This window comes from Palaemon carinicauda, chromosome 1 (assembly GCF_036898095.1).
Source record: "Palaemon carinicauda isolate YSFRI2023 chromosome 1, ASM3689809v2, whole genome shotgun sequence".
Classification (NCBI taxonomy): domain Eukaryota; kingdom Metazoa; phylum Arthropoda; class Malacostraca; order Decapoda; family Palaemonidae; genus Palaemon; species Palaemon carinicauda.
Window position 1 is genome coordinate 284782325 of NC_090725.1, and position 15000 is coordinate 284797324.

The following is a 15000-nucleotide window of genomic DNA, read 5'->3' on the forward strand; positions in this document are numbered from 1 at the left end:
TATATACACGAACATTCAGTTAGCGAATATGTATCTATTATATCATAGGACACCATTTCAAAGGTTTCTGCTCTTACAATGGTCTATATCTATTTCTTTAATCTATATATTACACTTCTTTCGAAATTTTCACCTAGCTCATCAAAACATCTCCTTTATTACATATTACCCACCCCACAAAATTCAGATAATTTTCTAAGATATCATTGGCGGATTCTTATCTCTATGCAATTAGAAATGCGTATTTAAAAAAAAAAAACTCTTGCTTACATTTCCACCTTCAATATCACATTGCATCAAATGTCAGGAGTAGAGTCATATAAGCTTTTGAAAAGAAAACCACTTTGCGATAAATTTATTACAGGCCTCAAAAAAAATTTTAACACAGCTTAAAAAAAAAAATGTTAATACCTATCACTAAAAAAATTATGTTTAGATAATCAATAAAAAAAATCCCTATAAGCCTATAAATATGAAAAAAATTTCCGAAGATTTTATTAGAATTATAATTCAATTATATATTTCTATTACTAGAGTAATACAAAGACCCATTGAGAATCTTAGCGGGTTTTGAGTAGTACAGTACATACAAGGTTAGTACTTCCTGTCTTAATAATAAGCAACAAAAATGATATTGACCTTATTTTTTCCTCTTTACTTAACTAATCCCTTTATATAGAATAACATTAATTGATTTTTAACCTATCGTCACATCATTTATAAGAGATAAATTGAAATCACTATAGTAAGGCTTCACAAGGCACAAAGCAGAGTTGAAAGACCCAGGCCTACATGGCTGAGGACTATGAAATGTGAAGTATGCGATTTGATTTAAAAGCTCAAAATAGAGACAACTGGCGAAATCTAACTGAGGTCCTTTGCGTCAATAGCGTGCACTGTTAGAAAAAAACGTAATTTTAATCGAAAATTTTCCGTAGATATATACTGTTTTCAGCCGTATTTCAGTGAGATACAGGCGACCGTAATTTTACCTAAATTTATTATAATCTTTCACGAGTTGGTGACCTTAAAATCACTCTTTTACCTCAATATATACGTTTTCAGGACGGTAAAAATCCTGGAATAAATTTTATCAGACATTTACCATTTTTTAAATGCATATTTCTAACAGTGTGGGAAGAGTAGATTATGATGATGATGATGATAATGCGATATACACTGACATATTTTCCAGACTAACTTCTTTAATATATCCTGTGTAAGATAGAACAGCTTACAGAAATTTAATTGCGATCTGTAATCTTGCAGTGCCCTGTTCCTTGTTCTTTCTAAGCCAGCAATCATGGAATAAATTGCCATCTAAAATCAATCTATAAGAAAAATTAACCATTTACTCATAGAATCATATTGGATGTAGAAATGAAAATCAAATCTAAATGGCAACGATATAAAACTTAAAATTAACCATCTATTTGAAAACAAATACATATATTGTTCTGTATATAACTTACTAAACCCAAAAGAGATTAAATATATCGATTTAAGGACATACAAAGTTAAATGTCTAAGTATATTTGTGTGTATTGTTTGTATCCAGTGCATATACAATAAGAACCAATCTCTCTCTCTCTCTCTCTCTCTCTCTCTCTCTCTCTCTCTCTCTCTCTCTCTCTCTCTCTCTCTCTCTCTCGTAATAATAGCATGTAATCCATCGACCCACTAATAACGGGGAATGTGGCCCAGATACCTTTAGTAACTCATGATGAATGATCTAGTAACGAGAGAGAGAGAGAGAGAGAGAGAGAGAGAGAGAGAGAGAGAGAGAGAGAGAGAGAGAGAGAGAGAAAGAGAGAGAAGTTAAATTATAATTAAATAATATTATATTTGAAGAAAAATAGGGAAAAAGAATTAACCTAACGTTAGAAATAAATAGATAAGAATCTGATACCATGTATCGCTACTTTTTTATAACTAAAACGATAGTTAGGGCTAATCTTAAAAACGAAAAACCCAAATTTTATTGTCATGCAAATATCTATTGATAGTTCTTTTGGGTAATAGTGTATTAAAAGATAAATGAAAATATATTTTTTTGGATATATAAAAGGAATTTTATCATTATTCTCCTCTTTACTTATCAACGAAACAGGAAACATTGAAACATAACATGAAGATTATTGAATGAATCGTGACTATAAAAAGTACTGTAGAGTTCGAACTTTAAATATCAAATCAGGAATATATCACTCAACTTCACTTAACATACTAATATTGCGCCAGCTATTCTAAGAAATTGTTTCAAATAAATGACCTTATATTATGTTGAATACCAGAGAGAAATAAAGATGAAAGACGCTGGGAAATGAAACCAAGAAATGACTTCGAAAATCATCAACAGCTTCTGATGCCCGGCAGAAAGCAAGAAATAGGTCAACTTCGGTAAGCAGATACTTTACAGAAAAGACATATGTTCACAATAGATCAATTTTCCTTAAAAAAACATATGATAGGAGTATAATGAAAGTTCACTCTCTCCAGATAGTCCTCCTTCAATCCTCTGACACACACGCACGCGCGCACACACACACACACAAAAAAAAAAAAAAAAAAAAAAAAAAAAAAAAAAAAAACTGTAATGAGAAGGTCCGCCTTGACAAATAGAGTCCGTTTTTGAACGAGGGTCCTTCACAGACTATAAAGTCCAGATTTGTTTAGCAAGTTCATTTCCAGGAAAAATTCTACTTTCTCAAGAGTTCATCTTCGTAGGAAAGTCTGATTTTACTGGAAAACTCTCTTTAATGAGACAGTTCTTTCTGAAGGAAATCTCCACTTACCCGAGTAAGTCAAATCTAAGCCTTTTTGATTATTCAATAATTAAGATCTGCCATAAGAATAAAAAAAAAAAATTATAGCCGACTAAGACGAAGCCAAATTACCAAACTTATCTTTTACAACAAGAGACAAATGATGAGAAACCATAAATAGATAAGATTTCATACGGTAAGCAAATAGATGAGGTGCCATACGGTAAGCAAATAGATGAGGTGTCATACGGTAAGCAAATAGATGAAGTGCCATACGGTAAGCGAATAGATAAGAAGTCATACGGTAAGCAAATAAATAACATACGGTAAGCGAATAGATGAGATGGCATACGGTAAGCAAATAGATAGAATATCATACGGTAAGCGAATAGATGAGATGTCATACGGTAAGCAAATAAATAAGATGTCATACGGTAAACGAATAGATGAGATGTCATACGGTAAGCAAATAGATAAGAAGTCATACAGTAAGCAAATAGATAAGATGGCATACGGTAAGCGAATAGATAAGATGTCATTCGGTAAGCGAATATTTAAGATGTCATTCTGTAAGCGAATATATAAGATGTCATACGGTAAGCGAATAGATAAGATGTCATTCGGTAAGTGAATATATAAGATGTCATACGGTAAGCGAATAGATAAGATGTCATTCGGTAAGTGAATATATAAGATGTCATACGGTAAGCGAACAGATAAGATGTCATTCGGTAAGTGAATATATAAGATGTCATACGGTAAGCGAACAGATAAGATGTCATTCGGTAAGTGAATATATAAGATGTCATACGGTAAGCAAATAGATAAGATGTGTACTGTAAGCAAATAGATAGACAATTCATATTTTACTAAGACTCTGTAGGACAGACTTACCCACCTAAATGGTAAGCACCTCGATACGAGATATAGAGTATAATTTCATCAGAAAAAAGAAATATGAAACACGAAAGTCCACACATTCATAGGATCTAGATAAAAACGATTAATAACTTAATTAGCAACATTCCATTGAACAATATACCCACGAGCAAAGAAACTAAAATGATACGTGAATAAATGCTTACGAAATCCATCAAACAAACAAATACTGAAATTTTCAAGAGAAATATTAAAAGGAAATCGAGACAGAGAAAACAAAATTATAGTATTCCTCGTATTTACGTAATCACTTCAAACTAAGTAATCACTTGATAAGAAAATTGTTTAATTGAAAGGGCGTTGTTGTGTAAAAAAGTTGAAATCGAATAATCACCACTTGTTTAGCCAAAGGTACACGCATAAGAATCTAAGAAAATAAGAAAATACAATGATTCCTGGGTATTTACTTGAATATATATATATATATATATATATATATATATATATGTATATATATATATATATATATATACATATATATATATATATATATATATATATATATATATATATATATATACAGTATATACAACTTTACATAAAATTTCACTTTACATCTCCATTACAGATAAAAAGATTTAAGCAATAGTTATCATTATAAGCAATCCGCCATCTTTACATTCTTAAAGAAATTACTGGACTATATAACAAATGAAACGAAGTTCTTCTCTCGAGAGAATGAAATAAAAACACAAACATGTAATGAAAATCACTATACTGACTAGACCCCAGAGAGTTAAAAGCCTCCATAATGCCTACAAGGCCGATCATAACATAAAACCTCTTTATAAATAAAAATTGAAATATAAATGCAATGTGAATCAACGTTCGTTTTTATTTAGTTTTTATGAAAAAACTAAAAAAGTTTTTAAGTATATAATTCAGCCAAGAAATAGTACTATTAAAAATTAAATTTTGAATCAAATATATAAAAAGACTATATCACTTTACCATAAAACCATTCAATCAAACTATTGTTTAACAAGGAGATCCTTATAGGTTTCGTCCCAAGGATTTGTTCTCCAGTATGTGTTGGTCACTATGACTTCAAAGAAGTTTGAGAGCCAAGAAGTAAGAAGTCAAACATACAAATCTTTGGACGCAGGAATATTGATTTAACCATGTTAATACTACCTACACTGTACTATCGAAAGCAACAGCAGGTGGTTCCTACTTACATAGCACTGCTTCAACCTAGAGATGGTTATCTCATTAAAGTCACTTAAGACAGTATATGGATCAAATGTATCTTATAATCAGTAACAGAAATAGATATCAGTTCATATAAATAGAACCATATAGAAAAGGTCAAGAATATATACAGAATACTCTATTAGGTCCAATACATACATTATGAAAGGAATAGGCCCGAGACGATTGATCGGAAAAAAAAACGGTAATCAAACTCAATACGTAAATCCGTTCTGGTGACAATATCCCAAAAACTTATATGGAATTATAGGTAGCATTAAGAAATCTAATTTTCAAGAAAATAAACCTTTGAATAAATGATTAATGAAAATTAATATAAATAAGTAGGGTAAATGACGAAGAAGAATAAAATCTTTGAAATGTACGTAAATAGACATGAAAAAAATTCATACGTACACATGAAGAAGGCAATGTCAATAACTAATAGGAAACACGAAAACTGATAAATCTGGCACAGCAAATATCACAAAAATGGTAACACTGCTTAAATCCAGCTACTTCCCAGCAAAACTAAAAAAAAAAAAAAAAAAATGAAAGATACTGCCGCAGCGTGAACTGCGAAGAACGAAAGAAAGAAAAAAAAACAGCAGGAAACGACCAAATCAATAACGGAATTACGTTGGCTATGGGGTTCTTCTGTCTGCTTGGGAAACCTCAGACAGGGGATTCTTTTTGACTTGAGATCAATGACACGGACACAATACTCCCGCTCCCCCCTACAACGATACACTCCCATAGTAACGACCCCCCCCCCCTTCCCCCCCCCCCACCCCACCCCACCCCAGTAGAGATGGATGGGGTATCGGAGGTGATAGAGACGAAAGGAGAGACAATGAGTCCATTATTATAGCCTCCAGAAATGGCGAGGATAGGAAGAGGGGATAGAGGAATGTGAAAGATGCTATGTGATACAGACAGAAGGGTTTATAAGAAGGATAGAAGAGTGGGGTGAATACAAGCCAACGGAAGAGTGACTTACACTGTTAAAAATTTCCCGTAAAAAAATAACTGTACAAATCCTGGCATAAATGTTGCCAGACATTTACCATTTTAAAAACGGATATATTGACGTAAAGGAGTGATATTACGGTCACCAACCCGTAAATATAATGAAGGTAAAATTACGGACGCCTGTATTTACTGAAATACGGCTGAACAGATTTTTTACGGAAAATTTTCGTATTAAAGTTACGTTTTTTTTAACAGTGTATACAAGGAAGTAATACCAAACAAACAAGACATTGAGCATATATGCTTAAGAAAGACACTGAAATGGGCAAACACATAAACTCAAATGAAAAAAAAAAAAATTGTATTATACAGACAAAGACTAATTGGTTGGAAGTTTAGGAGGTTTCTTTCAGACATTCATCTTATGGATAATAGATTATCTGATAAGGACAATGGAATAAAAGAAACAATAATGCAAAAATAGAAACAGATAAAACAAGTGATGGGAAGAATTGGATATAAATCTCCATATACTTTCAATCCAACAAATTTTATATAGCATTTGAAGTTTTATATAACATTGCAAATATATCTGGAAAGAATGTTTCTACTTAAATATGTCTTATGCACAAAATAAGCAACTACTACATCAAAGCTCGTGGAAATACTTTCATCTAATACAGCCAGATAAATAAAACTTTCATTACAGGTCTACTGAAAGGAATAGTTTCAAGAAATAAATAAAAAAAAATTCAATTTTTGGTCTCATTCATGGAAGAGATTTTCCATTAAAACTGAATGAAAGTTATTCAATTCAAGGCAGATAGAGAGGAGAAATCTTTCCTTTTAAGAATATTAAATAAATTATCTTGTATCAAAGACTACCTGATAAATAGGATAATCTACGTGACGAAAAGGTGAAGAAATATCTTCATTTAATGCAACATATAATATTCAATCTCTCTTTATTGAAGAAACACACACAAAAACTTTACATTGAGACAAGTAAATTCATCCTTTTAAGAAGAAATGCGAACTTATTTTATTCAGAAATAATATAATAAAGCTAAACTTTTACTAAAGGTGGCAGTAATTCAAGAAAAGCTATAAATGGAGATTAAAAAAAATACATATTAACATCTTGCGAAGAAAATTTTTTTATTAATGACGAAAACTTCAGTTTTACAACAGATTCATAGGAGGAACCAAATCTCTTCAATCTCTGATAGACTTACTAATAAAATTATTTCGTAAACCGTTATCCGATATGGAAAAATAATCATCTAACATATCAAGAGAAATCCCACTCTAAAAATATACATACTGAAAGTTTTTTAGGTTAGACAATTGTGGTTCAGTTCACGAAAAGTAGAAAAAAAATATTTCATTAAAGAACTGTCACCATTCTCACTCAAATAACAAATACAGGGAAATTTCTTGTACTAAATAATTTTTAAGCCGTGGAATATACTTTTAGTTGGACGGGATACATAATCTTAGTTGAACGGGATACATAATCTTAATTGGACGGGATACATAATCTTAGTTGGATGGGATACATAATCTTAGATGGACGAGATACACACTCTTAGTTGGAGGGGATACAAAATCTCAGTTGGACAGGATACAAAATCATAGTTGGACGGGATACATGATCTTAGTTGGACGAGATACATAATCTTAGTTGGATGGGTTATATAATCTTAGTTGAATTGGATACATAATCTTAGATCGACAGGATACATATTCTTAGCTGGACGGGATACATGATCTTAGATGGACAGGATACATACTCTCAGTTGGACGGGATACATAATCTTAGTCGAACAGGGTACATAATCTTAGTTGGATGGGATATATAATCTTAGTTGGATTGGATACACAATCTTAGATGGACAGGATACATAATCCTAGCTGGACGGGATACATAATCCCATCCAAGATGAAAAATTTATGGAAAAGACTTGCCACTTGCAAATGAGATGAGAAAATATCAGTAAAAAACTTAAAAATCAAGAAATTACATTCCAAGCGAACCATTTATAGCTTTCCCAGAAACAGGAAAGAAAAAGAAAACATTTCCCTCAGTAGAATTATGTGGATTTGACAGCCATTCATTTCAATTCAAATTCGAGGCATCTGTTCAAGGGAGTCTTCTATTCAGAAGCGAGAGACAGACAGTATACTTCATCTGTGACAACAGAAGACCAATTGATAGAGCTGCGTTGGGGAATTCAATTTGCTAGACAAGTAAAAGTATCATTTCAAGGAATGGGGAAGAGGCAAATGTCTCCTGTTCAAAGGAAACAAACAAGAACACTATTTCCTTCCTGGAATGCAGAGGAGGAAAAGAACTTTTATTGGCAATGAGCCCAAAAAAGTTTTTTTTTTTTTTTTTTTTTTCACGTTAGGATCCAGTCAGCAGACTAAAATGAGGAATATGTCTCTTCTATAAGAAAAAAAAATCCTTCACATATGCACATGCATACATAATGTAAATATCCATAGATATATTTATATATGCTGATTTATATATGCTGTATAATATATATATATATATATATATATATATATATATATATATATATATATATATAATCGCACACAAATTAAATATACCATATATACATATATATATATATATATATATATATATATATATATATATATATATATATATACACACACACATACATACATACATATATGTATATATACATATATACTTAAATATCTATATATATATACAAACATACATATATATATACATATATATACATAAATATATATATGTATATATATGTATATGTGTATACACACATTGAGAGAGAGAGAGAGAGAGAGAGAGAGAGAGAGAGAGAGAGAGAGAGAGAGAGAGAGAGAGAGAGAGAGAGAGAGAGAGAAACATTGCAAAAATAAATTAGAAAAAACTTTATAACGGACGAAAAAGTTAATCGAATGAAAAAGAATATGGCATATAATCAAAGCATATCGAAGAGCCAAAAATTTTTATAGAGAAAGGGCAGCATTAGAAAGCAGCCACGTTAAAGAATTTTTTTTTTTAATTAAGAGAAAGGGACATACTTGTCTCAGTTCAAGAATGAAACCCGCAACCAAAAAACACTGAAAGTAGAAGAATCTATCAAAGAAAAGGACTGATTAAAAAACTTTCATAGAAAAACTGAATGTTAAGAATTTCTTTTTGCGAGTCGTACGCAGAATATCTTGAAATGCTGTAAATAAAAACATCTGAAGAAAGTAAGGAAACTTTCCATTTAAAAAAAAAAGTGAGACAGAGAAAAGACGAAAATTGGCAAGAGACGAAAATCCATTCCATTTAAAAAGATTTGAAGGTCAAAAAAAGAATTCAGAGACGGATATGTCCTACATAAAAGCCGTGGACGACATAAATCACTTCTATTCGAGAGGGACAGATAAAACAACAAGGCAAGACAGGAGAAACCAAAAAAAAAAAAGAAAAAAAAACTATTTGTTCAAAAGAATCAGAGAAAAGGATTCCACGTACCGCGAAAAAAAAAAGTCACTTGAGGGAAAAATAACGTTTACATATTTACCGTAGCGAAATACGTGTAGGAAATTTTATACATTTGCTACTAACCATCATCATCGTCATCTCCTTCTACGTCTATGGACGCAAAGGGCCTCAGTTAGATTTCGCCAGTCGTCTCAATTTTGAGCTTTTAATTCAATAATAACCTTATACATATATTAATCATATATTCATAATATGCACACATATATGAAAAATAGGAACAAAACATATTCAAAGATACAGTACTATGCACACACAAATGAAAAGAAACACCGACGAAAGCATAATCCATTCAAATCATAAATGTATTTCTCATATAGAAAATATTAAATATATGCAAAAGGTTCCAAACTAGAAACCAAAGACGGAGGAAAAGAAGAAATGTATTGCATTGACGGGAATGATTTAAGTGACAAACAAATCTAGACACGATTTGTGGCCGAATTTTGAGTAACGGGATAAATGAAATTCGCAGAGAGCAATAATAATAATAATAATAATAATAATAATAATAATAATAATAATAATAATAATAATAATAATAATAATATTATTATTAATATTATTATCATTATTATTATTATTATTATTTATTATGATGATGATGATGATGATGCGGATGCAAAACCTGTAGCCAATTCTATAAACCCTACATAGATTTGAATATCTCTATGTAAAAAAATGAAGCAGTTCTAAAAGAATTATGAAATTCAAATATTAAAAATATAAAATTTTTAATCAATATACAAAAACCCCATGGGCATCAACAACAATAAAACAAGAGCAAACAAACAAACAAAAACAAGCAAACAGAGACTTACCTGGAGAGAATTCGTATAGATGGCGGGAGCATCAGTTGTGCTGACACGAGTCCACAGAACCATTTCGAAGTTTTATTTTCCCTCGATTTTTTTTTTCTTCTTCAAATTTCCAAATCGAAACACATTAAAGGGATAAAGTCCCTTCAGGGAAAACTCATTTTTTGTGCAAGTTCTCTTTCAGGGAATATTCCTTTGAACATTAAATTTTGTGCAATAAACCTGGATTGTCTCTTTAAAAGTCTATCATTAGTTCAATTTTTTTGTATTGTTCTTTTCTCATCAATGTTCATTTCGAGGTGGGGTAACCTTAAAATTACCTGGACGGATATTGCAATAAAATTATTAACGTAAAACCGATAACTGGGAGTAATTAGTTTGAGGTCAGTTAACCACCAATTTCTAATACGTTGTTTTCACATTAAATTACTTAATTTAGGACTACTGCATGCTCGTATACATTCAATCATAGTTGAATATGGTAGTTATCTATAAACCAAATTTTCCTTATCAAATTAATAACAATATCAGTCATTTGATAACCATAATTTCCAGTTAAGGGTAATAGTATTGTACGTAGCATAAAAAGTTTATAAACAAATTTAAAGTCATGAAAATCTCTCATTACAAATTGTGTGCAATTACGTAATGTCCGTCGTAAAAAGTGATCTTAAATCGATATGTGTGAGAGAGAGAGAGAGAGAGAGAGAGAGAGAGAGAGAGAGAGAGAGAGAGAGAGAGAGAGAGAGAGAGAGAGAGAGAGAGAATATCTACAGCTACCACCTCAGCGATGGTATTTTCGCAGCAATCAACCCTGCCAGACGTGTAATCGGTGCCAGACATAACGCGTGCCCCTATTCTAACTATTATTCTTGTTTTTTCCATCAGCAATTCTAAACAAAATTAAACGGTAAATACCAATATTCTCCACACCAAATACATAAAAGAGAAACTGCCGCCAAAGGAATTATATTCGAGACAGCCTCGCATAGAAAGAAATGAATGAAAGACAAGTGACGAGGAAAACAGGGTCAAGCGAGCCGAAAGTTTGAGTGCCACCGTGTTGCGTGCAGTCTCTATTGATTTAACCGAGTATGTGGAGCATTACTTAGCAAGCAGCGGCGGCCTAGCAGCTAGGCTTCAAAACTACCAGCTTTACACCTTTTCCTTTTATCTGCGGTCTTTCCCTACCCCGACTTGTTGTTGCAACGACAAACCAGAGGCAGAATTGTTTGTTAGACGCTACCACAATGGAATGTAATAAATGTAGTTAGTGGTTCCATATGCAAGTGACTCCTCAGTCAGTCCGGTGGCCACAGCGTCTAATTACGAGGCAATTTGGGGAGGGGTTAATCTGGGGTGAGGAATTGCAAGATAGTAACCTTGCAGCCAATCAGCGGCAGGTACAGAGCTAACGTGATCCAGAGCATTTTAGTTTGAAGTATTATGCCCCTGCTAGGTTACTTTAAACACGCGTATCTAGTTTTTATTTATTTATCTATTTATCAAATTCAAAAGTAGGCCACGAAGCTCATCGTGAGCATCATTAGAGTAAAAAAAATAAATAAAAAAAGCTTTTAAAATATTGGATTCGATGATGAGTTTTATATCGAAATATGATAAATGTAAAAACAAATGATGTGTTACACTATTTTGAGCAGGTATATCAGATAAACCGTTAATAAATTTCTTTGCAAAGTCAATGGGGTTAAAATAAAATTGCAAAGTATTTTTATATGGATATTGAATTAAATCGTTTTTTTTTACCAAAGTATGTAGGTTAGTGTGGAATAACGAGCGGTAAGATGAAGGGTAGCGACAAAGAGAGAGAGAGAGAGAGAGAGAGAGAGAGAGAGAGAGAGAGAGAGAGAGAGAGAGAGAGAGAGAGTTTGCAGAACAGATGTTTGATGTTATTGATTCTACCACGGAAGGTCTACCTCCACCAGAGAGAGAGAGAGAGAGAGAGAGAGAGAGAGAGAGAGAGAGAGAGAGAGAGAGAGAGAGAGAGGAACATAACAGAGGTATCTCAAATATGACCGCTTTTCGAAAGACAAGATTTTTCTCCATTAGTTTATATGAACAAGTTAGAAACGGAGGGAGAAATACATAAGTCCTTTGTGCTTAAATGGAACTTGACCTTTTACCAACGAATATTAACTAAATGGAGAAAAGGAAGGATTGGATTTGCTTGTCAATCAAGTGATTAAAACACACATAAAAAAATTATCTCAATAGTATACTTCAATTTTTGTCTAATCTAAGGGATTAAGGTTTGAAAAGCCTCTCATGAATGGCAGGAGCAAGGGGCAGTGACACTTGCCCTATCGAGCAGGACAATGCCCTAAAGACTGATCATATACACATACGATCACTGCCCAAGGCCCCTCTCCACCAAAGCTTTGGCCAAAGAGGGCCTGGCAATGGCTGCTGATGACTCAGCAGATAGACCTATAGGCTCGCTAAACCCCCTATCCTTAAATCACAAGGATGGCGAGGCTGCAGCGACCAAAGAATCAAACGAGTTTGAGCTGGACCACAACCCTTCCAAATCATGCAGTTTATATAACAAATTAAACCAGCTATAAATTAGTTATACTTGCTCAATGAACTATTACATCCAAAAATATCTATCTGCATTGGTGTGAAAAAAAAAATATAATTCCTACTACATCTGAAAACCCTAGAAACTATAGTGATGGTTTAGGTTGCTAATTCATTACCGAAGTTAGGTAATATTTCAGGTGATTACACGGCATATCTCACCTACAGCTTAATTTTCAATGGTCGTCATTATCCATTAATGCAAAGTGTTAGTCAAAATTCGACCTTGCATAACCCTTTGATGCCATACGCCACCACCATGCAATATCAATTTTTACCATGACTAACTACTGTAGGCGTTCTTTGTAAGTTCCTCTGTATATGTATGTTTGCGTGTATAACTAACTATATCTATTTATCTATATATATATATATATATATATATATATATATATATATATATATATATGTGTGTGTGTGTGTGTGTGTGTGTGTGTATATATATATACTGTATATATATATATATATATATATATATATATATATATATATATATATATATATATATATTTATATATATATATATATATATATATATATATATATATATATATATATATATATATATAATGTGTGTTCGCATGTGTGTGTTTGCCTGTGTGTTCGCACGTTTATTACATTTTTCATGGAGGGATTGATGCAAGAGTCAGAGTAAGGACGATACTCTACTGAATTGTGAAAGCATGTAAAAATTTCCTTGTAAAGTGAAAAAGTTCAAATGTTTAGAAGACCAAGTTCAGAATAAACATGAGACCAACTGCTCGCACGTCGCTCTCTTATAAACATTAAATCGCCCATCTCTTCATCCATTCCACACTGCCCTTGAGGACTTATTAAGCCGCCAAACGTGATTTGAAATTCCCGTCCAAAGAGCTTAGGAGCAAGAGGCCGTCTCAATATGGCTTCTCCATCGCAGTTAGTTCGCTATATTTAGTCTACTGCAATACATTGCCGGATTTTTTTTCCAAACAGAAGAAAATTCTCTTACTTGGAAATTCTCTCTCTCTCTCTCTCTCTCCTCTCTCTCTCTCTCTCTCTCTCTCTCTCTCTCTCTCTCTCTCTCTCATACATATGTAAACAAATACAGAGCGTTTTCCGCGATGAACAAAGTTTCCTGTATTAATAAATAAATCAAATGATATCCAATAACCAAATTTACATATCCAATTACCAATATCAATACTCATCTACAAAACATTCTATTTTAACTAACATCTTTAGATGTTACTATTTTGACTAGTATCTTTAACAGTTACTACTTTAACAATTATCTTTAAAAGGTTTACTTTTTATAGTTATCATTAGTGTCGGCGAGTTTTACTGCATTATATTTAGAAGTGTCGCCAATAACGTTGTGTTCATTATATTGCAACAGTTTCTTTCCATATACGCTATTATTACGTAGTTAACCTATTATCTGAACTGCTAATAAAGACCGTTACACAATCCCGAACGAAAACAACATAGGTAAGAACATCACTTTTTCTCTCTCCCAGACTTAAATTTGATAACAATAGAAAATAGAATAATCCATCATCACTGAAAAAAAAAATAGTTTTTATAGGAAATATTTATTTTGATGATGTTACTATGCTTAAAATATTTTACTTTTCTTTATCTCCTTTCCTCACTGGGCTATAGCATCCTGCATTTCCAAATAGGGTTGTAGCTTAGCATTTAATAATAATAATAATAATAATAATAATAATAATAATAATAATAATAATAATAATAATAATAATAAACGACATTCATATCTCCAGCTTATTCATGTGTTAAACTGACCTGCCTAACCCCAGAGGCTTATATTGATCGAACAAGGAAGAAATCACCCCAGAAATATCATTGGAAATCTTTATACATTTAATGATAAAGCCAGTTGTTAGAAGACATAATAAGGAAACATATAATTGGCCATAGGAGTGTATTGATGAGAATGATATACAACACATAAACAGATACATAGTAAATTTTTGTTCCTTCTTTTGCGAAAGTTATTCGTTTGATTATCACAAACGCATATATATATATATATATATATATATATATATATATATATATATATATATATATATATATATATACATATATATATATATATATATATATATATATATATATATATACATATATATATATACATATATATGGGTGTGTAGCC

At 31.9% G+C, this 15000-nt stretch overlaps 1 protein-coding gene across 2 annotated transcripts in view; it reads right to left on the reverse strand.

The window, feature by feature from the left end:
• Positions 1 to 15000, reverse strand: part of RhoGAP100F (Rho GTPase activating protein at 100F) — a 504175-nt gene that overhangs the window by 237387 nt on the left and 251788 nt on the right. Inside the window, exon 1 of one of the 2 annotated variants that reach the window (XM_068391712.1) lies at positions 10242 to 10516. The exons of the other annotated variant lie outside the window; for it this stretch is intronic. Coding sequence (XP_068247813.1) covers positions 10242 to 10304 — 63 coding nt within the window. The 5' untranslated portion in view covers positions 10305 to 10516. Of the gene's footprint in view, positions 1 to 10241; positions 10517 to 15000 lie in introns of those variants that run through there. 2 annotated transcript variants of the gene reach the window in all.